The sequence below is a fragment of the Mustela lutreola genome, chromosome 16 (assembly GCF_030435805.1).
Source record: "Mustela lutreola isolate mMusLut2 chromosome 16, mMusLut2.pri, whole genome shotgun sequence".
Lineage (NCBI taxonomy): Eukaryota > Metazoa > Chordata > Mammalia > Carnivora > Mustelidae > Mustela > Mustela lutreola.
This window is the reverse complement of record NC_081305.1, coordinates 58,937,464-58,960,134: the sequence shown is the minus strand read 5'-3', so window position 1 is coordinate 58,960,134 and position 22,671 is coordinate 58,937,464. Positions and strand designations below refer to the sequence as shown.

At 52.5% G+C, this 22,671-nt stretch overlaps 1 protein-coding gene across 1 annotated transcript; it reads left to right on the top strand.

The window, feature by feature from the left end:
* Positions 1-4,366: 4,366 nt before the first annotated feature.
* PVR (PVR cell adhesion molecule) lies at positions 4,367-21,430 on the top strand. Its single transcript, XM_059152649.1, has 9 exons — positions 4,367-4,537; positions 7,190-7,478; positions 10,054-10,413; positions 13,358-13,660; positions 14,178-14,295; positions 16,559-16,707; positions 17,562-17,690; positions 19,352-19,383; positions 19,900-21,430. The coding sequence occupies exons 1-9, from the start codon at positions 4,382-4,384 to the stop codon at positions 19,942-19,944; spliced, it is 1,581 nt and encodes a 526-aa protein (XP_059008632.1). The 5' UTR covers positions 4,367-4,381; the 3' UTR covers positions 19,945-21,430.
* Positions 21,431-22,671: the final 1,241 nt, after the last annotated feature.

Here is a 22,671-nt window from a genome sequence, read left to right as displayed (position 1 = left end):
ATCTAACCAGTTCATTGGTCACCTGAGGCATCTTGCAGTTCCCTATCCCTCCTCCCCCTCCCTCCACTGTTAAAGAAGTTAGTCATTTCCTGCTTGGGTGGTGGCAGTGCAGGAACTGGTTCTTGCAGCTCCAAAGCTGGCCAGGTCTCAACGGGTGACACTGAAGCCACCGCCCAAACCAGCCCACAGCCTGCTGTCCTCTGTAGCAAGTCCCTTTCCCTTGCCCTCTGGAACAGCTGAGAATCTTTGTGAAGTCCCTCCCCACTCCTAAAAGTAAACTGGGCAAATTTCCTCAAAGAGACCTCTGGACGACCCCTGTTATAAATTTAGTCCGCTGGTGGAACACTGTCCTAGCCGGGTGCTGCTTAATAGCAGTTAACTACATTGTGTCACTAAATGTTTGTTGGTGTGAATATTTCGTATTTATCTCATCTATTGGACTGTCAGCTCCACGACAACAAGATCTGTCTCTGTCACACAGGGTACGTGCTCCATGAAACTTGCTACAGCGTGCTCACCATGGAAATTGGAAAACAGTACAAATCAGAGGTTTTGTGGGCTTTTTTTGTTTTGTTTTGTTTTGTTTTGTTTGGAATGCCAGTTTACCAACATCCCACTGAAAAATGGGTGCCGTTTTTCAGAGATGAAAGAGACTCTGTGAAGCCATCCAACTGGCTCTGTCTTAAATTCCTCTGGATTCTTTGTACCTGAAAGAAGAAACAGCCCTCTTTTTTTTTTTTTTTAAGATTTTATTTATTTATTTGACAGACAGAGATCACAAGTAGGCAGATCACAAGAGGCAGGTAGGGGCAGGGAGCAGGCCCCCCCACTGAGCAGAGAGCCCGATGCGGGGCTCAATCCCAGGACCCTGAGATTATGACCCAAGCCGAAGGCAGAGGCTTTAACCCACTGAGTCACCCAGGTGCTCCAAGAAACAGCCCTCTTTCTTTTTTTTTTTTTTTTTTTTTTTTAAAGATTTTATTTATTAATTTGACAGAGAGAAATCACAAGTAGACAGAGAGGCAGCCAGAGAGAGAGAGAGGGAAGCAGGCTCTCTGCCGAGCAGAGAGCCCGATGCGGGACTCGATCCCAGGACTCTGAGATCATGACCTGAGCCGAAGGCAGCGGCTTAACCCACTGAGCCACCCAGGCGCCCCAACAGCCCTCTTTCTTACTTACACCACTATTGCCTTAGTTCTGTGGCTCCTTGCAGCCAGTCTAATACCCATGCATACGTCTAAGCCTAAGATGTAAGCCATAAAGTCAAGGATTTAAATGACACTTGGCAAAACAAAGCTGGCGTGACTAGGAGGAAGGCTGTGCCCACAGGCAGGTGTGGAGGAGTTGGGCCACAGTGAAAATGTGAGCTGAGAATCAGCACAAGTTATCCCAACATCCGCTCCGGGGTAGGGGTGGAAAGTGCAGTCAAAGGCACGAGATGCAGGACAAGAAAATTGAGAATCCCGCACCTGTTCTTACTCTGTGACTGTGTAGACATCACATACTTTGTATCCAGGTAGAAGACAAAAACAAAGAAAATCCAGAACTTTCCTCCTCTCTCCAGGCATTCCATACATCCCAGCAGCCATACAGGTTGTCATGTTCTTGAGGATCAAAGGAAGAAGTGGGAGAAGGGAGATGGAATTTCTAGCTGTAACCTCGGGCCATAATTCCTCTCCATTTTCACATCCATTTTGCCAGGATGCCTGCCTCCTCAGCTACCATTTTTTTAAAGATTTTTATTTATTGATTTGTCAGAGAGAGAGAGAGCACAAGCAGAGGAAGCAGCAGGCAGAGGGAGGGAGAGAAGCAGGCTCTCCGCTTAGCAGGGAGCTCAAGATGGGGCTCGATCCCAGGACCCCAGGATCATGACCTGAGCCGAAGGCAGACACTTAACCAACTGAGCCACCCAGGTGCCCTCAGTTCCCATTTTTTGATAGACTGGCAGTAGCTCATCTAAGTAGTATACTGAGAGTTCTGGAAACCCTCCCACACTCCCCAGGAAGGAGTGCCAGTATCAGGTATCAGGACTGATGTTCCCCACTCTAGAATAGAGTGGTGACGGCAGTCCCATATTTGTCTCCCATGCTTATCAGCAATGAGTCAGACTCTCTCCTCCCTGAAAGGGACAAAAAGAACTTATTTCCGGTTCAAGACCTGTCCAAAGCATACCATGACCAACAATTATAATAGGCACAGCAAGGTTCCTAGGCTACTTTGACAACACCTGGTTCATTCACTCACCCAAGGGATATTTATCGAGGCTCTTCTGTGTGGCTAGATGCTGGACACGGCCCAAAACAAGACAAACATGGCTTCTGCCTTCTCGGGGTTCAGACTCCATTTCCAAAGTCTAAACTCCAGCTCATGGCTTGCCCAAGTCCTCAGCCCTCCCTGCTTCCTACCCCACCCCTGTCTCTTCCCTCTTGGAACACACCCAAACTCTCAAGCTTGCTCTCACTCTCTCTCTTTCTCACACACAACTTCGTAAGTAAGTTTCTTCTAAATTCCAGTATTGACAGGAAACATAATTTTATGTGCTAAGGTGGGAAAGAGGACTAACAGACAAATAACAGATCAAATAGTTACTAAAGCCATCCATCCAACCATTCACTCAACATGCCTTTCCCTAGCCCCTGGTCCATGTAGAGCCCTGTGCTGGGCAGTACTGGGTCCTCAGGGCTGACCACAGCAGCTCCAGCCCTGCCCTCCCAGAACTCAGGGTCCAGTGGGGGAGAAAGATCCATTCCCAGTGGTGACAACCCAGAGTAGTCTAAGTTGGGACATGGGAGTCCAGAGGGGGCTCCAGATCTAGCCTGGGGAGGGGAGGTCCAAGAGGGCTCCCTGGGGAAGGGGTCAGCTCTGCTGGAGAACACATTAAGAGGATAACAAGAGTAGCCATGTCTCTTGAAGACATTATTTATGCTAAATGGTTCTAATGCATCATTTCTGTTTATTAACCCAAATCCTGGAAAGTAGATGCTATTATTAGCTCCATTTTTGAAATGAGGAAGTTGAGGCGCCTGAGTGGCTCCGTCAATTAAGTGTCCAACTCTTGATTTGGCTCAGGTCATGATCTCAGGGTCGCGGGATCAAGCCCTGCATCTGGGGCTCTGAGCTCAGTGGGGAGTCTGCTTGAGGTTCTCTCCCTCTCCCTCTGCCCGTTCCTATACCTCTCTCTCTCTCTCTCTCTCAAATAAATAAATAAATACATCTCTTTAAAAAAAAAAAATAAATGAGGAAATGGAATTCTCACCACCCTGGGCCCTGCTTCCATGGAAGTTACAGCTTCAGAGACTCAGGAACTCCAGAGAAGGGATTGCCCAGCCCGGGGATCCAGGAAGGCTTCAAGGAGGAGGCACCGGCTCAGTCATGAACTGAAGTGTTAATAGCCATTGCGAGGTGGAGAACAGAGGAAACATGTCCCAGCCTTAAGGTGAGCAAATGTGCTTTATTTAGAGGGACTGCAAGGGCTTTGCTCTTTTTGACTTGTAAAGCAGAAGACGTGACATCATTGCTGTTGTCAGGGGCCAGGTCATGTAGGAGCTACAATCTGGACCTAGTCCTTCTCTGTTGTATACAGAGAGTGCCTGTCAGAGGGTATGGCTCTGATTAGTTACCAGTGGTAGAAGTAGGCTGGGGAGGGCAGGTTTCAATTCCTTCCTTGGGTTGTGAGAGGCCTGTGGGATTTGGAAAGTAGAAAGAGGGAACAAACGTGGGGAGGCACCAGTACACCCCTGCACGGCCGTGGATGTGGGAGAGCTGGCTAGAGATGTCGGAGAGGAAATGATCTCAGGATCGTGGTCTGGTAACCAGCCGGTGTTTGGAGAAGGGCAGGCAGGTGGTGGTGGTTTGGGGATTTCTTTCCATCTTTTTTCCTGCCTAGCCTCAGAGTGTAGAAGATGAAAATTCTGCCCCAGGACACCAAGAATAGTTTCTGCCATTTGTGGACCATCTGAACAAATTTACTTGTTTAACCGTTTAACTTACTTGCAAATAACTTATTTAACCATCATCACACAGTTTCTTGATCCTCTGTTTTACAGATGAGAAAAAAAGGAGGCAAGAGAAATGATCCGGGTTGTTTAGGATCACCAGCTACTAGGAATTGGTGAAACCAGAATTTGAAGCAAAAGAGTAACTCTCCAGACGCCCACTCCGCCCCTCCCTCCCCTCCCCTGCTCTCTTTCTCCCTTCCCCACCCTTCCCCTCTCCCCTGCCCCTTGTCTCCCCTGTCCACTCTTTCTGCCCCCCCACCCCCCCACCCCCCCACCCCCGGCTTCCTCCCCTACCCAGCCTCCAGGTTCCTACGTCAAAGCCTTGGGACCGGTAAGAGCACTGGACGACAATCTGGAGGTGTCCTCCCAAACCATAGGTGCGCATGCCCTCGGACCCAGCCAATCAGCTTCTAGAAACTACCGTGGACCTGACTGCGTCCCACACCAGGGGAAATGGCGTGGACATGGTTTCTCTGGGCGCCTCCCTCTGCACGGGCAAAGCAATGGAAATACCCAAAAGGACGGGTTCAAAACTGATGGTGCGTTTGAACACAGGAACGGTTCGACTAAAGGAGAGTGGTTTCAAGGAGATCTGAGACCAACCCTGGGGCTCAGAGGTGGGGAGGGGTCCCGGCAGGGGCTCTCTAGGGAATGGTAGAACATCTTGCCTCAGCCTACCCATTCCAACTGGCAACAATCCCGCACCCCACCCCATGATGCCCTCATTGAGGTTCATCCAGACCTAAAAGAAGACATTTACTTGAATTCAGAGATTTTTATAGCATGGGTGTTTTGGCATTCCCAAGTATCTTTTGACCCAAATATTTGGGGGTGAGGGGGTGACCAGAAATACCAGCCACCGAAGTCCCTCCCCCTCCCACTGACCCTCCTGTCATCCCAGCCCCATCCCGAAGCCCTCCCTTTTCTTGACCCCATCTCTGGCTCCATCCTTAACCTTCACCACATCCCTGACCCTTGGCTCTGCCTTGACCCCACTTTTGCGCTTCAGTGACCGAGGACAGGTATCATTCCCTTTACCTGCCCATTGTTTAGGACCAGGGTTCTGATGGCCTGTTTTCAGACCCAGGCTCCATTCCTGTCAAAGAGGAGTGAGATGTCCAGGGGCGAAGAGGTAGAGTATGGGATGAGGTGGGGCCTAGATCTGAAGCTCAAACATCAGCGGAGGAGGGGGCAGCCTCTGACCAACCGAGCTCCGCGAGGAGGCTCCCCACCTGCGGTAGCTGGGGAGCCCTGGAGGAGGGGGAACCCCGGAGGGTGACAGCACGGTCCACAGGAGGAACGCAGTAGCAGCCACAGGTTCCGGATTCAGAGAGAACTCAGTATCCCAGAACGAGAGTGCCAGAAAATTCAGAGATTTCCCAGTCACTGGCGTCTGTGTTTCCATTCAGAAATTCACCCACATCCAGAGTGAGAGACACTGAGCATCAGAGCCACCCTCCCAAGGCCATGCACCATCAGTGAACACTAGCTCCAAATGAAAGAGGTCGGCAGGATCACAAAAGCCTCCAAACCGGCCAAAGCCTAAAAGGGTAGTAGTCTAGAAAGATAGAGGGATGTCACAGAACAAGGGTCAGAGCTGCTGGGTGGGGCCGGTGCGGGGGCGGGGGGGAGGACCACCAGCTATAGCCAGGATAGACAGAGCTGGGGAGAAAGCTGTCTCCCAAGCTCTGTGTCTGAGTACACGGCTCCCTGGGTCTCTCTGTCACCTCTCAGTTCTCTCTCATCTCTCTCTATGCTGTGTCTGTCTCTCCTTTCTCTCAGTCTCTCATCCTGTGTCTCTCTCTTTGTATGTTTTTCTCCCTCCCTACTTCCCAATCACTGTCTCTGAGTGTCTGTTTCTCTCCTCTTCTCTCTCCCTCCCTTGCTTCCTCTCTCATCCTTCTCCTTGTTGTATGTGACCCTGGGACCATCATCACCACCAAACAGGACAGTGTTCTCTGCATTCATTTGTTAACACCTGTTTCCCTCCAGTAGAAGGTGGGCTTCACCAAGGCAGAGATTTTTGTCTGTGTTATGTTCTGCCGCCTTCCCTGTGCCTGATTCAATAAATTGATGTTGAATGCAGAATCGGTGCATCATCGTTCTCACCAAGATGATTCAGTGATATCTATAAAAACACTGATACTGGTTGTTACTGGTATAGTACTGGCAATCGAGTGCAAACAGTAATACCAGGAATCGGGCTAAGCAGTTACTTCTTTCAGCCTTCCAAACCCTCCTGTGTAGGTGAGTCCTGTCATCGTGCCCATTTTTCAGATGAGGAAAGCGAGGGAAGCAACTCGCCCAGTATGAGCCCAGGCCTTGTCTGACTCCAAAGTCCAGAGGGTTTAGGCCTGGTGGTTAAGAACTCGGGATCTAGGGGCGCCTGGGTGGCTCAGTGTGTTAAACCACTGCCTTCGGCTCGGGTCATGATCTCAGGGTCCTGGGCTCGAGTCCCGCATCGGGCTCTCTGCTCAGCAGGGAGCCTGCTTCCCTTCTTCTCTCTCTGCCTGCCTCTCTGCCTACTTGTGATCTCTCTCTGTCAAATAAATAAATAAAATCTTAGAAAAAAAAAAAAAAAAGAACTCGGGATCTATCCCAATGGTAGGTTGGAATATCAGCTGTGGCCCTTAGCAGCCTTGACCTTTAAAAAGTGAAGTAAGTCAGTGAGAAAAAGACAAATACCAAATGATTTCATTTAGGTGGAATTTAAGAAAGAGAACACGGTGGGGGGGGGGGGGGTCGGGGGAGACAGGTTCTTCAATACAGAGAAGGAACTGGGGGCTGCCAGAGGGGAGGTGAGTGGCGGGTGATGGGGAAAACAGGTGAGGGGGACTAAGAGCACACTTGTCGCCGGAGAGTACCGAGAAATGTACAGAAGTGTTGAATCATAGGGGCGCCTGGGTGGCTCAGTGGGTTAAAGCCTCTGCCTTGGGCTCAGATCATGATCCCAGGCCGCGCATCGGGCTCTCTGCTCAGCGGGGAGCCTGCTTCTCTCTCTCTCTCTCTGCCTGCTTGTGATCTCTGTCCAAAAAAAAAAAAGTGTTAAATCCTTATACTATACACCTAAAATTAATACAATACTGTGCTTATTACGCCTCCATAAAAAAGAAGAAACCACCCGCTAAATCCTGGGCGGTGTCTCGGTGGCGCAGACGCAGAGGCAGCCCCCCCTTCCCCCGCCCCCGCAGGGCCGGTCTGGAGGTGAAGATCGGGGAACTTCCGCGCGCCTGCTCGCTCCGGCAGGCTGGGGTGCCTCGGGGTCTAGGCTGCAGCTTCCAGTCGGCGGCGGCGGACGAGGGAGAAGGAGCCCAGCAAACCAGGGAGGAGGCTCGTCCCGTCCGGAGCGCGGAGCGGCGACCCGGCTGCGGGAGGAACCCAGTATGGTGCCGCCGCGAGAGCTGCCGCCGTTACTGCTGTCGCTGCTGTCGCTGCTGCCGCTGCTACTGCAGTCGCTACCCGGCGTGCCCACAGAAGCCCGTAAGTGACACTGCCCCCCCCCCACCGCGGCGCGGCGGCCGCGGCTCCCCCGCTACCCCCGCACTGGCAGGGTGGTCGGCCTCCCCCAGGGCTGGAGGAACAGAACGGGGTGGGACCCCAGCCTCCCAGAAAGCGGCCGGAATTCTTTACGGTAGAACCGTCGGTCAGTCTAGGAAAGCTGAGAATGAATGACTCATGCCCGGACACCTCACATCCCGCTCCTGCTCACGGTGGCCAGTCCCCAGAGGCCGGGCCCATTGACCTCATCAGAGAATGCTTGATTGGGGGGGGGGGGGTAGAAGAGGGCAGGAGCACATAACCTCTTCCCCCTTCTGACCCCAAATGTATGGCTCTAAGTCATGGCCATTCATTTATCCATGCAGCTGGGCATTTCATCCCACGCACATTCACCAAGTGTCTCACAATGTTCCAGGCCCTGGGGATATAGCTCTGAAGTCAGATGGCCCCAGTTTCAAAAGAGCTTTTGGCATTTAATACCTGTGTGAGCTCAGGAGAGTTTCAGGGAAACTAAAACTGTTTCCCTAAAAAGTGTTGGGGATGGGGGGATGTAGAGTCTACCTACCTTCTAAGACTCTTTCTTGGGTGGATGCCGATCAAAGTTGGATACACTGGGTAAGAACAACAATGACATGGTAATTTAGATGAACTATATTAATTCTGAATGCAGACTTGGGGAAGCCACAGTTGGTCATCTCAGCATTTCCCAAAAGGTGATTCCCAGAACTCTGGGCACTTCTCCAGAAAAGAGGGGCCCAAGGCTCGAGAACGTCACAGAGAGCCACCAACCCAAACCTCCTAAGGAGATTCCCAATATGAGCCCCACTGTGGCCTCCATTCGGATAAGGGAAGCAACTTGCCCAACGCACCAGCAAGAAGTAGCAGGTCCAATGAGTGAACCAAAATAGTGGACGGAGCTCCCCTCTACCAGGACGGGAGAGCCTGGTGCCCAGGAGCAAGGGCGCAGGATAGACCTAGGCAAGTGGCTTGACCTTAGGAGATGCACCTGACCTCTCCGTCCAGTGAGGATGAAAATAGGAGTGCATATCTCACGGGGTCGTGGAGAGGGTTGGGGGAGGCCACTTGTAAGGAAACAGCTTGGTGTCCCGCACAGAGGAGGCACTTGAGTGTGGTCGTTATGCTTCACCCAACGTCGTCTTCATGGCAACCTTGCCAGGGACGAGACCTGCCATCGGGTGGACGAAAGCCCCAGAGAAGGAGACCCGCGTGCCCAGAGCCACACAGCACATCAGTGGCACAGCCGGCACTCAGACCCGCTTTAGCAGGCTCCCCACTCTCCAATTGCCTGTGCCCAAACCGTGCCCTCCTCCACACAGCACACTCTAGGCACCCGTCTGCTACTTCCCAGCTTCCTCTTCCTGATAACACAATAATTACAATATTCACCTTGGCAGAGTTGTTGGCACATGCTAATCCCTCCGGGTAGATTTCATTGCCTCATCCACCCAGCAACCATGATATGATTATATCATTCTCTAACCACCCCCAGTTTACAGATGACAAAACTGAGATTCAGAGAAGTGACACCACCCACGCACAGTCTCACAGCTGCTGCTGCTGCTAGCAGTCCCAGAATTCAAAGCCCTTACCTCCTTCCCACCTCCTCCATTCTCTTTATTATTACTAGTAAGAATGGACAGCATTGTGTTTATTACTAGCAGTAGGTGCCAAGACATATTGAGGACCTACTATGTGCTGAGGCCTGAGCCTGAAAGATTTTAATATGGAGCCTGGTGGGTTAGAGGTCAGGACTCCTGAGCGCAGTCCGCAGGGTTCAAATCCCCCTTCGGCCGTTTACCTTCTCTGTGACCTGGAGGAAACGATTCTGTGCCTTGGTTTCCCCGTCTATAAAGTGAGGGTGATAGTAGTGTTTGCTTCAAGGAGCTGTTTAAGGGCTAAACCCTGAGAGATGCGTGAAGCACTGAGAACAGCCTGTGTGTGGTAACTGTTATTAGTCCCACATTACAAACTAGGAAAAAGAATCAGAGAGGTTAGGTAACCTGCCTGAAGCCTCACAGCAGAGATCGGAAGGGATCCAAAATCCTTGGGTTATAATTGCCTCCCTTCTTGTGCCAGGATCCCCTACAAACCTTCTCCCAAATGGGGTCCATGCATAGCAATAATAATAATAATATCATATTTCATGAATTCTAGGACTTAGATATGCTGGGCCTTTTCCCACCCCTCAGTCAGAGTTCCTGTAAATGACAGCGTCACAGTGGCATTGATGACAGTGAGCTGATGGAAACGCCCTGGAGCTAGATAGTGGTGGTAGTTACTTGCACAGCTCAATGCCACGAACTGTGAACTTTAAAATGGTTTAAATGGCAGATTTAAGTTTTCAGCCTCAGTACGGAACACAATTTAAAGCGTCGGTGGGGAAATACGGTAATCACAGGCCCGCGAGGCTGCTCGGACGCAGACAGGGGGCAGCAGACCCAGTTCAGCCCGGGAAGGGGTGAGTGGCCTCCTGGGCGCCCCTCGGCATCCGACCTCTCGGACGCCCGGGTCTGACCCGCCCGCGTTTGCCCCGCAGGGACTGGGACGGTCGGCGTGCTGGCGCCCCGGGAGGTGAGCGGCCTCCTGGGCGACACGGTGGAGCTGTCCTGCAAACTGCCGCCGCTGGAGCAGGAGGTGCACGTGACGCAGGTGACGTGGACGCGGCAGGACGCGGCGGGGAACGAGCTCAACGTGGCGGTCTTCCACCCCATACAGGGCGCCAGCTTCCCCGAGCCCGGCCGGCTGGAATTTGTGGCCGCCACGCCGGGCTTGGAGCTGCGGGACGGGTCGCTGGCCCTGCGGGGGTTGCGCGCCCAAGATGAAGCCAACTACACCTGCCGCTTCGCCACGTTCCCCGAGGGCAGCAGGAGCGCACGCACTTGGCTCCGCGTGCTCGGTGAGGGGGGGGCGGGAGGCGGGGAGGGGCGGGGGGGGGGGAGGCTGAGGCGGGGGAGGGGGGGGGGGCTGGGGTGTGGCGCAAGGATGGAGCGCCGAGATTTTGTGGGGACCAAAAGGAGGAGATGGGGCAATGATGGGGAGGTAGAGGTGTAGGCTAGGAAGAGATGTGGGATCCTGGAGAGTAAGGTTAAGCTCTTGCAGACTGAGGGCAGAGCATGGGGGTGGTGGATAAGAAGGGGGGACTAGTAGAGTCCTGGCAGGGGCTGGGAAGCCTGGAGGCCAGGGTTTGCCTCCCAGTTGGCTACCACCAGCTTGGCAAACGCCTTCATCTCAGACTCTCCTTTCCTCACCTGTAAGGTATGGTTAGTGACAAGTGTGCTGTCCTCAGAAAGCTGTCCCTAGGGTCTCGGGAGTTTATCCAACTGAACCTTAGAATGGAGGCCCCTGTGAGCTCCTGATGGCTGTCAGTCATTGCTACTCCCTTTGGTGAGGAAGGGAGAGTTGAAATACACAGACAGGAAGGAGGGCCATTCTGACACCCAGAAGAAGAGGCTTTCCCCACCATGGACCCAGATGCCCCCAGGCATTGTCATCGATTCAAGGTTCCTGTTCCCCAGCAGAACATTTCCTCTTTGAAACTGAGGAAGTCCCTAGCCTCTGGGAAGGAGAGATCATCCTGAGGATTAGTAAGAGCTAATAAGTACTTAGAGGATTAGTAATAGAGGATTAGTAAGAGCTGATGCGTACTTACAGGGAGTTACCTGTGCTGGGAAGGGATCCAGGCCCTTACAAGATGCCTCCTGCACCGTTAAGTCCTTGCAGCGGTGCCCATAGCGCCCAGCCAAAGGCAGCACTTTCAGCAAATCTGGGACTTCAGGTCTTCGGGTTGAGAGTAACCCAGAACCAGTGAGCATCTGGGGCCAGGGCCAGGGGCCAGGGGCCCAGCTCCCAGCATCTAGCGGCTGCTTGCCAGGCCATGTCCCCCGCTCCCCAGCAAAGTCCCCGCTAACAGGAAACTCAGTACAGCATCCTTGGAATCCAGCCCAGGCTGCCATGAACCTGGGGAGGTCATGGTGATAGGAGACCTTGGTGGGGCTCAGAACGCCAGCATGCTGGTACCTTAGTAACAACTGGGAAATATCAAGCAGCCCATGAAGAAAAAAGTTAATCTACCTCCTTAACTTTGGAGAGCTTCCCTGGGATTGTAGGCCACATTCTGCAGCATCTACTGTGATCCCTTAGGTGAATCAGAGGCAACTGGAAACACAGCTTTTCATGTCTGCAATGAATCCCTCCCCAGCTCCACGCCAAAGTAGATAGACCCAGACCAATCTTCCTCTACTCTATGTTAATCAGAAAGAAAGGTGTCGAGTCGCAGCAGCCCCTAAACCTTGCTTACGTCTTTTATTTTATTTTTTTATTTTTTTTTTTTTTTTTTAAAGATTTTATTTATTCATTTGACAGAGAGAGATCACAAGTAGACAGAGAGGCAGGCAGAGAGAGAGAGAGAGGAGGAAGCAGGCTCCCCGCTGAGCAAAGAGCCCGACGCGGGGCTCGATCCCAGGACCCTGAGATCACGACCTGAGCCGAAGGCAGCGGCTTAACCCACTGAGCCACCCAGGCGCCCCTTATTTTATTTTTGTAAAAGATAATGAGACCCAAAGAAAGGGAAGGGTGAAATTTCATGCTATGCTTTCACATTCATCAGTGAGGCAGGGCTGGGAGGGGGCCTCCCCTCCAGGAAATCAAGTTCTCTGCTGCCTCCTCGCTGGTACCCTGGGAGTGAGGAGTGTTCCAATTGTGGATAAACTTGAAGGGCATTTTGCAAATTATAAAATAATGCATTTTTGAAAAGCACATTTGGCTGTAGTTTTAAGACAGAGTTCAGCTGTGAAATCCATCAGACGTGCCAAGTGAAGCACAAATTGGGAAAAGCAAAATAAATCGAACTTGAGCCCAAGCGATAGAGGGAATTTGCTTGAACAGAAGTGGACAACTGGATTGTCTAGTAGATTATTCCCAGCACCTGTGATTTCCTTTTCTCTTCATTAGCCAGAGATGACTAATTTAAATTTAGAAGCTGATTTTAACTTAAAATTTCCATGAATAAACTATTCATTGCAGATGCCTATTATACTACGTAACCATTGTTTTTGGAAATTTTGTGTAAAATTAAAACTACCAGTATTTTACCAAAAAAAAAAAGACAAAAACCCACAACCAGTGAGTCAAATTTAAGAGAAATCTCCAGTCCATAGTAACACTACAGTAACAAGTAATAATGAGGAAGGAATGAAGCGGAGCCCCAGGTTTGGGAATTACCAGAATAATGAAGAGATGGTCACACGAGGGGTTTGGAGTGGAAGCCCAGCTCTGTCCTGTAGAACTGTGTGACCTCAAGCCTGTCTTCCCTTCTCAACCTCCACACAACTGCTCAGCCCTCCCCTCCTCCATGAAGCCCTCCTTCACCACTCCCCCAACATTGAGACACCCTTTCTGGGCGCCCCCATCCTAGCTTTGCCCATTCTGGGTTGCCACTCTCTGGGGAAGTCTGTCTTCCCATTGGACTGTATACCCGCTAAAAGCAGGGCTGGGGGCTGCCTTGGGCATTGCTGGGTCCCCAACATCGCCCACCCTCCAGCCAGGCACTGTATTCCATTCCCAATAATAATAGCAGCATTTCCTGAGCATGTATTATGCACCAGGCACCATCTTGGGAGCTTTACCTGCATGTTCTCATTGCCTGTGATCCTGTCCTTATCTCCCATTGACAAAGAAACTGAGCACAGACATGCCCATAGCCACCCAACAGCCTGGGGATGGAGCTAGGATTTGAACCCAGACCTCCAGTGCACTCACCTAGCTGCCCCCCTCCGCTGGTGTGCTGTTTGCTGAAAGACCGTAGGCGAGGACTGACCAGTCCTTTTTGCTCTTGTCCGCAGCCCAGCCGGAGAACAAGGCCGAGGCTGAGGAGGTCCCGCTCAGTCCACTCGGCCCAGAGCCTGTGCCTGTGGCCCGCTGCGTCTCCAGTGAGGGCCGCCCGCCCGCCGAGCTCTCCTGGTCACACCTGGATGCGAAGACCAATGAGAGCCTGGTGCCAGGACAGCAGCCTGGCACGTACACCGTCACCAGCTTCTTAATCGCAATACCCTCAAGCCAGACAGATGGCAAGCCTGTCACCTGCAGAGTGGAGCATGAGAGCTTCGAGGAGCCCGTCCTGCTGTCCGTGACTCTCGATGTGCCTTGTGAGTGCACCCAGATGTGAGCAAGGACAAGAACCACTGTTCCACTGTCTCCACCCCCACCCCCACATTGTCTACTGGGGCCCATGGGGACTTTGAAAATCTTCCCTGTCGATCATATTTGGGGTGGATAAACAGCAGCGGAGGCAGGGTCATCCAGGATTCTTCCCAGCAGTACTTGTCAGAGCCTTGAATGTGCTCCTGTATGTGATCGGTGTCCAAGAGGCCTCTTCTCCCAGGACACCCGTGCCATGCCAGGACTTGGCTACCCAGGAAAATGACTAGAGAGAAACAGATCCCCAAAAGCCTTCTCAGCACCCCGCTACCTCCCACCCTGCCGAGGACTTCTGGCCTTCTCTGCTCTGAGGGAATCCATTACCCAAGACTCCTCACGGCCCTCTGTGTCTTGGGCTGTTCCTGAAACCCACTGAAGCCTTTTCTTGTTATGACATGCTCCCACATATCTTTCGGCCCCTCTGAAGGGTCCCTGTCTTTGAGCCTGTGTGTCTGTTTCCCTCAGACCCCCCAGAGGTCTCCATCTCCGGCTTTGATGACAACTGGTACCTCGGCCGCAGGGAGGTTGCTCTGAGCTGTGACGTCCGCAGCAAACCGGATCCCACGGGCTATGACTGGAGCACGTGAGTCCTGGGCCGACCTGAGCCCCTGGGTCCTGGGTCTGAGGGAGTCAGGTCCTGAGTCTGAGGAAGGAGGGGCTGGGGGCAGGACTCCTGGGTCTGAGGGAGGAGAGGGCTGGGGGCCTGGACCCCTGAGTCTCAGGGAGGAGACTGGTACAAGAAAGTGAAAAGAGAGAAGTGGAGTCTAGGCCACAGTAGGATTTGTCTCGTATGCACAGTTTATGAGGCGGTTTAGGGCAGGTTCACCATTATACCTGCTCTTTTCGGCTGTCTGCTGTGTGCCAGTGGTCACATGTGACCACTCTGACCCACAGTGTGACCCATGTGACCCCCACACCCCAGGCACAGGCAGCACCGTCACCGTTCCCCAGGTTAAAGATGAGTCGGGCCCCAGTAGGTGCCGTCACCTGCCTGGGTCCCAGGGCCACAAGGGTGCAGAAGTGGCTCCACACTGATCCTCCTAACATCTGGGTTTGGCCACCTCCGCGGTCGCCTCATGTAACCCACCCAGTCACTTCTGGTGGAGTGGGTGCCATCCCCACTGTCTCGATGAGGAAACGCAGAGCACTCCGATTCCCTCAAGTTCGGACCAAGACTAGGATGCAGAGCAGGGAAAGAAAAAGACAAAGGGATCGATTGTTTTACAAGCTCCTTATTGGGCCCTTGTTCTTATTCTAAATAACTTACGGCCATTGTAGAAACTTCAGACAATCCGGTTATGAGAAAAAGAAGATCTGTAGGCAAGTGTCCAGAAATATACACCACTACCCTTTGTTACACAGCCCTCCTGCCTTTTGTTCTCGACCTTTCTCAGCAAAAACTGTGCCACGGGCACCTTTTTGAAACTTTCCCTCTGTCTCATCGCCTTCCCGCGTGACCCTATGTAGATCCCCGTCACCATGTCCCCCAGCGTTTCATCAGGCCAATCTGTAGACGTTCAGAAAAGACGTATGACTTTCCCAACAAGCACTCAGGAACCCACCCGGTGCATTCTCCTGCTTTGCCCAATCACGTCCATCAGTCTGTCCCCTCTCCCCATCCATCCGTCTTCTACCTGTTAGGCATGTCAGAGCCCCCACAGCGCCCTTTTCAGTGCTGCTGGGACCCTGTTCCATCCAATGCACATGCCATCAATTATTTAACCAACCCTGGACGGGGCTCACATCCCAGCTTGCAACCCTGCAGATGCCACGGGAGTGCCCATCCCCCACCAGCCCACCTCTGTGGATAGCCACTGCTACGTCTCTACGGTCAGTCAAGGGAATCATGGTCAAAGGTTTTCCAGTGGTGAAGGCAGACGCCTTTCCCATCCTGCTTCAAAGCACCGTGATCCAGGCCCGTGAGCCATGGGGCTGGGTTTCCGTCCAATCTATGCCGGATGCCCAGAAACCCATGCTTGCGTCTTCTCTGTCCACTAAACTGAAGCGTGTTGATTGCTTGCTCTGTGCCAGACCATAGGGGCCAGTGTGTCTTGGTAAATGAAACAGGCCAAATTCTCTCGCCTCCTGGTGCTTCCAGTCTAGTAGGGGAGGAAAACAATAGACAAAATAATGCTGTGAAGTTGGTAGTGCGTCAGATGGGGATAAAGCCTGAGTTAGAGATAAAGCAGAGGTGGGGGGGGGGGCATTGCACTTGAAATCAAGGTGGGGGCAAGAAAGGTGTTGCTAGGGTGCCGTCTGGACAGCGGACTGGAGGAAATGAGGATGAGCTGCGCACATACCCAGAAGAGCATCCCAGGCAGAGGGAACAGCGTGCAAAGACCCTGAGGTGGGGGTATTCAAAGACCACAAGGAGGCCACCATGGACATAGAGCAGAGGGGAGAGTCACAGACAGTGTGGTCGGTGGTATCTGCAGTCAGCCTGTGGGGTCTGTGGCTGTGTGGACACTTTGGGTTTATGCTGAGTGAGGTGGGAGCCACAGGAGGGCTCTGAACAGTAAGGGAGGGGAACAAGTTCGTTCTAACCAGATCTCTCCAGCCGCTGCATGTGGGCATGGAGTGGAGGCAGGGAGTCCTGGGAGAAGGTGGCCGCGGCAGCCCAGGAGCAGGGAGTTCAGCCTGGGGTGGTGGCCGAGGAGGCCTGTGGCGTGGTCAGAGTCTGGCGAGGTGTTTCAGATGGGGCGGAAGGCACCTGCTGCTAGGAGGGATGTGGGTATGAGAGGAAGAGTCGGGAGATTCCAGGGTTGCTCTCAACTGAGATCAGAGACGTCATGAATATGCAGTGAGAGCTCACACCTGCCGCTTCCTCCCGCCTCGGTCTCTCCCAGGACCAACGGGACCCTGCCGCCCTCTGCTGTGGCCCAGGGCTCACAGCTCCTGATCCAGACCGTGGATGAGTCCATCAACACGACTTTCATCTGCCAAGTCACCAATGCCCTAGGGACTGGCCAGGCAGAACTGCCCATCCTGGTCAGAGGTGAGGAGCCCCTTGGATGGCAAGAATAGAGGGACCAAAGGAGGAGGTCACAGCAGGATCCTCTCTGACGGAGGAGCTTGGAGGTGGTTCCTGGTTAAGGGAATCGTCAGATGCAAGAAAGCTTTCTGATTCCCATCCTTCCCCTAACACCCCTCATGAAAGGACCAAGGGAGTCAGCTTTAGTCTCATTAACTTACCATCTGTACCACTGGAACCACTGTGCAGCCTCCCGGATACACCCCATCTGCAAACCCAGGCTTGGGTAGCTGTGTGAGGCTTGTCCCCAGGACTCAGAAAGGCCTTTCCAAGCATGTGAAGCAGGAGTCTCTATCAGTTGCAAGTGATAGAAGCACAACTCTAAATAGCCTAAGCAAAAATGGGACTTTACTGAAAATGCACCTTCAGGTATGGTTGGATCCAGATGCTCCAACTGTAAAACCCAGGAACTTTCCTTTACATCTCTTGTCTCTGCTTTTCTCTGTGTTCTCAGGGACATGAGATGTTCCTCAGCAGCTACAGCCGCCTGTCTCCCCTGTCTAGTAGTCCCAGTTGAAAGAATACACCACTTTCAGTAGCTCTAGCCAAAGTCCCAGGGTTGACTGTCGTTGGCTTAGCTGGGGTCCCAGCAGCCCCGTGAATCTATCCCAACAGCCAAGGAGAATGGAATGCTCTGATCAGCCAGGCCTGGGTCAAAGTCCTGTCCTAGGAACCAGGGGGTGGAGTCAAGTCCACCTGAGACATGACCGGGAGAGGCCAGGCGGTAGCTTCCCTAAAGGACGAGGAATCATGTTTTAGAGGCACATGAAGACCCCAGGAGCCCCTGAACTTAACCCTGCTTACTTCTTCTCTTCCAGAAGGACCTCCCAACCAGGCGCCACAACAAGGCTTGTCCCCTCTGGGCATCGCTTTGCTGACAGTGGGAGTCCTAGTCGTTCTGGCCCTGCTGGCCTTCCTGATTCGTCTCTGCCTGTCCAGACGCTCCCGTGAGTCCCTCCTTTTTGGCATATCTCCTGCCTGTCAGCTTAGAATGAGCATCCCCACAGCTGCCATGCTTGGCCACCTACTATGATCTAGACTCATCCCTGAGTACGGCAGCCTCAGACTGAACCCTCAGTACCATGAGTTTCCCGTATTTGACACAGGAGGACATTAAGCTTTGGAAAATCCTGCTCACTGGATCATTGATTCCTTTTTGCAAACCTCTGGGGAGGAGGAGCCGTAGCTGGAACCCTGATCCCAGCTCTTAAGGGCCTGATCCTCTTGACTAAAGGGCTCCGCATATGCTGTTCCCCTGCCTACAACACCCTTCCCACAGCTCTTTCGGGTAAAGTCCTTTGGCTTCATCAGTAGAGCTGAAGAAGAGCTGTTTTGCTGAGCACTTTCCTAGTGCTGAGCACTGAGCCCCACTCTATGGATGAGGAAATGTTTGCTTGCAGAGAGGAGGTCTGCCAATGGGCTCGCAGCCCCGAAGTCAGGAGGAGAGGGCATTTCTGCTGACAACAAAGCTTCTTCCCTCAACCCCTAAACAAAACTGCCTCCTCACATCCCAGCTGAAGGCCTCCTCCTCCAGAAAGCCCTCCCTGATCTCCCAGAGTGAGCCAAACACCTGCTCTGGACCTCCCCCCGCCAGCCCCCACCCAAGGCCTTGCCCCCTCGGGAACGCGCCACTGTGTGGGGACTCATCTATCTCTACAGCGAACTATGATCCCCAGGAGGGCAGAGCTAGAACTGTCATGGCCACAGCTGTGTCCCCAGCCCTGCCTGCCCCTGCGCCAGGCACACAAGAGGCACTTGAGGAAGGGTTTGCCAAGCATGGCATCTCTGGAGCCAGACTGCCTGTGTCTGCGCCCTCAGTCTACTGCTTTTTTTTTTAGTATTTTATTTATTTGACAGAGAGAAATCACAACTAGGCAGAGAGACAGGAGGAAGCAGGCTCCCTGCGGATCATGACCTGAGCCGAAGGCAGAGACCCTAACCCACTGAGCCACCAGGCGTCCCCAGTCTACTGCTTTATTCTTTGTGTCATCAAGGGCCAATGACCTACTCTCTGGGATTCAGTTTCCTCCTCCATGGGAGTAACCACCCCTGATCATACGGGTGAAGCACTCAGGGCAGCATTTTGGCACATCGTAAGCAACACGCCGGGTGCATGCAGGCTCTGAGTCCGGTTGTCGCCAGTATCAGCGGTTAATCCAAGCTCCATGAGAGTAGGGATTGGGGCTGTTTTGCTCACGGCTGTATCTCTGGCACCTAGAAGGCCCCTGGCGCAAAGTAGACATTTCTTATTTGCTGAATAAATCCCTGTGTGATGGTTGAGGAAACTGAGGCACAAAGCGTCAATTGGCTTAGGTCACACAACTCCTAAAGGGCAGAACTAGAATGTGAAACCTTCTCTCAGGTTCCAGAACTCATGGCAAATAAATATTTATTTATGCTTAATAACTGCTGGGTTATTATTAATAGCTGGATAGCTGGGTGGGGCACATACCCCAGTCCTGTTTTACGCCCTGCACCAGTGGCTTCCCCATGTCAGCAGCAGAGCTGGGGCTGAGAATGCAAGGGGCTCCACCACCCACATGCGCCCTCTTGCCATGCTGTCCAGGACTGTCATTCATTCCTGAAACTTCTCCTTCTCTTTCCCTAGGTCGGGACCAACACCGCTCCTCGGCGAATGGCGTGAGTGTGGTGGTGGGGCTGAGGAGGGTGTGGGGCTCTGCATGAACCACAGACTAATCGCGTGGACATTCCTAAGGAGGGGACAGGCATCTCTGGGGACCTGTAGCATTTAACCAAACGCCAACATGGTGTCAGGAGCCAGGTCCTGGATTTTCTCTCCAGATGCCTCCAGCCGTGGTTCCCAATCCCTCCTGCCGGGCAGACTCCCCTGAAAAGTTTGCTTAAAATGCAGGTTCCCGGGCCCTGCCCCCTGAGCATCTGGTCTGGTGGGTGTGCTGGGGCCTGAGGATCTGCATTTCCGTAGGTGCCCCTTCCCTCCCCACTCATGACCACACCTTAAGAACTGCCACCCCCGTCACTTCATGGCCTTTTGGCTAAGCTCAACTGAGGAAGCACCGCCCTGAGTTCCAGGGAGAGGGGAGGGAACAGGCCCACGGCTCTTTGCACACTGGGCTCCAGTGGGCAGATTCTGTTTGGAAGGGCCCTGAGGCTAACGTTTTAATATCTGCCTTCTAGCATGTCTCCTATGCGGTTGTAGACGTCAGTGTAGGATCCACCTAAAGAGAACACAAAGTGACAGCATCAGGACTGCTGGAGAGAGAGACTGGGCCCGGCGAAGGCATGGACCTTGCAGCTGGACCCTGGCCCCAGGGGATGAGGCTCCTTCTAAAGAGACGGGCCACCCTTCTCATGCCAGACCTCAAGAATGTCCCGTCCGCCCTGCACTGCAGTGGTAGGTGCAAGTTCAAGTGCCCCCACGACCCCTCTCAGGTGCCGTCATGCACTGGAAGGAATCACAGCACTCAGGAAAGCCGGTGCGCTTACGGTTACAGTTCATCACAATGAAGGGCTGAGGTTAGCAGTCACGTGAGAAGCCGCATGGGGCACTATCCGGGAGAGACCCTACACCAGCTCTCAGTTGCGCGGACAGCACTGAATTCTCCCCGCGATGATGTGTGACAATACACAGAGTCTCACCAACCAAAGACGCTCACCTGAGCCTCGTTTTCCAGGGTTTTTATCCGGGGTACATCATTGCAGATGTGGCTGACCAGCCATGGAGCTGACCTTAGTCTCCAGCACCTCCGCAGGTCAGGGCCCCGCTATGAATCACACTGTTAGCTTAGACTCTCTGGTGCTGCCCACAGCCCCAGGCAGAATAAGACTCCCATCAGCCAAAACACTCCGAGGGCTTAGGGCCCTGGAGCCAGGGGCAAAGGGCCAATCTCTCTTTGGGCAAGATTAACCCTTTCCTGCTTCGTGGAGCCACACAGACTATTCCAACTGCCAGATAATTTTTATAAGAATTTGACCTCTGGCCTTGAGCTTCTAAATCTCTGTATTCATGGCATCCCTTGGTTACAAGAAAGAGCTGCCAACCTTCGTCCAGAAGAGAACCCAAGTCTGGAGTTCGGCTGCTTAGCGCTGTTCGAGGATCAGGAACAATGGCAGACATGAACTTGAAGGATAAGAGATCCTAGCACCTTCTGCCAAGACTCAGGCCATGGGAGATCATCTGTAGCCAGCATGCTGGGCTGGACAGGAACCCAGGGAACATGAGCTAGTCATCCACCAAGGAAAGCAAAGTATGAAAAACAAGAAGGAAGAGGTCCTGGGGGAGCAGAAGCTACAGCTGTTCAAGACACAAGACAGCCCTCAGACCAGGAAGGATACAGCCCAAGGTCCCGGAGGCAACAGATGCAACAGGCCTGTTTCCTATTTTATAACAGATGCTGATCTCAGGAGCAGGATCCAGAATTCCTCTTACAGTGAGACCTGTCTGTTGGGGAAGTACTTGGCAGGATGTAAGGCCGTGGGCCAGGGTGCTAAACCGGAGAGTGAGGCATGAGCTTCTGTGCAAGAGAAAACAAGTTCTTAGGGTCTTCTCTGGATGGAGAGGAGAGTGTGAATAGAGAAGAATGGGCGGAGTGAGGGGCAAGGGCGTGGCAAGGCCCATAGGGCTCCACAGTGTCAGGGAGACATTGCTGCTACATAAACCCCTGTCCATCCCCAGCCCCAATATTAAAGTTAATTTATTACATCTGGAGTGGCTGTGTGCAAGGGAGGTCTTTTTGTAGGAATTGGGGAGGGGCTGCATTTTGTGTGGACTTTCAGCATGTGGGACAGAACCAGAGGTGTGGGAGCAAGATCCTGAATCAAGGAAGTGTCTGGGTGACTCAGTTGGTTAAGCATCTGACTGGATCTCTGCTCAGGTCTTGATCTCAGGATCATGAGTTCAAGCCCCATGCTGGGCTCCACGGTGGGCATGAAGTCCACTTAGAAAAAGGCAAAAAAAAAAAAAAAAAAAACACTACAGGGACATGAGCCCCCAGGATTCTCAGACACCCTGGGGGAAGTTCTTATTTATCTCTCTCTCTCTTTAATATTTTTAACTAGGTCCTATGTAAACACCCCAAATCAAAAGTTATAAAAAGGGGCACCTGGGTGGCTCAGTGGGTTAAGCCGCTGCCTTCGGCTCAGGTCATGATCTCGGGGTCCTGGGATCGAGTCCCACATCGGGCTCTCTGCTCAGCGGGGAGCCTGCTTCCCTCTCTCTCTCTCTCTGCCTGCCTCTCCATCTACTTGTGATTTCTCTCTGTCAAATAAATAAATAAAATCTTTAAAAAAAAAAGTTATAAAAAGCAAGGGGGTGTCTACTTTGAGTTAATTTGCACATTGAGAATAAGGTCCAACTTCACGCTTTTGCTTACAGATATCCAGTTTTGCACAACCTTGTGACTGAGATTAACACCACAAAACTATACACTTAAAAATGCCAAAAATGGTCAATTTTGTCATCTCTATTTTCCCACGATTTTTAAAAGTTGATAATGTAATATACCAAAAACCACTGAATAGTACATCTTATTTTTTTAAGAATTTATTTATTGGGCGCCTGGGTGGCTCAGTAGGTTAAGCCTCTGCCTTCGGCTCAGGTCATGATCTCAGGGTCCTGGGATCGAGTCCTGCATCGGGCTCTCTGCTCGGCGGGGAGCCTGCTTCCTCCTCTCTCTCTCTCTCCACCTGCCTCTCTGCCTATTTGTGATCTCTCTCTCTGTCAAATAAATAAATAAGATCTTTAAAAAAAAAAAAAAGAATTTATTTATTTATTTGATGGAGAGCACAAGCGGGGAAAGCGGCAGAGGAAGAGGGGGAAGCAAGCTGGGGGCTCAATCCCAGGACCCTGAGATCATGATCCCAGCCGAAGGCAGAGGCTTTAACTGACTGAGCCACCCAGGTGCCCTCTGAATAGTACATTTTAGATGGGGGAACTGTATCACCACAAGC

Coding starts and splice junctions, on each gene's coding strand:
- PVR (XM_059152649.1), top strand. CDS start 4,382: ATGCCCTCGGACCCAGCCAATCAGCTTCTAGAAACTACCGTGGACCTG. Junction 7,479..10,053: donor CGGCGTGCCCACAGAAGCCC/GTAAGTGACACT, acceptor TTTGCCCCGCAG/GGACTGGGACGGTCGGCGTG. Junction 14,296..16,558: donor ACGGGCTATGACTGGAGCAC/GTGAGTCCTGGG, acceptor GGTCTCTCCCAG/GACCAACGGGACCCTGCCGC.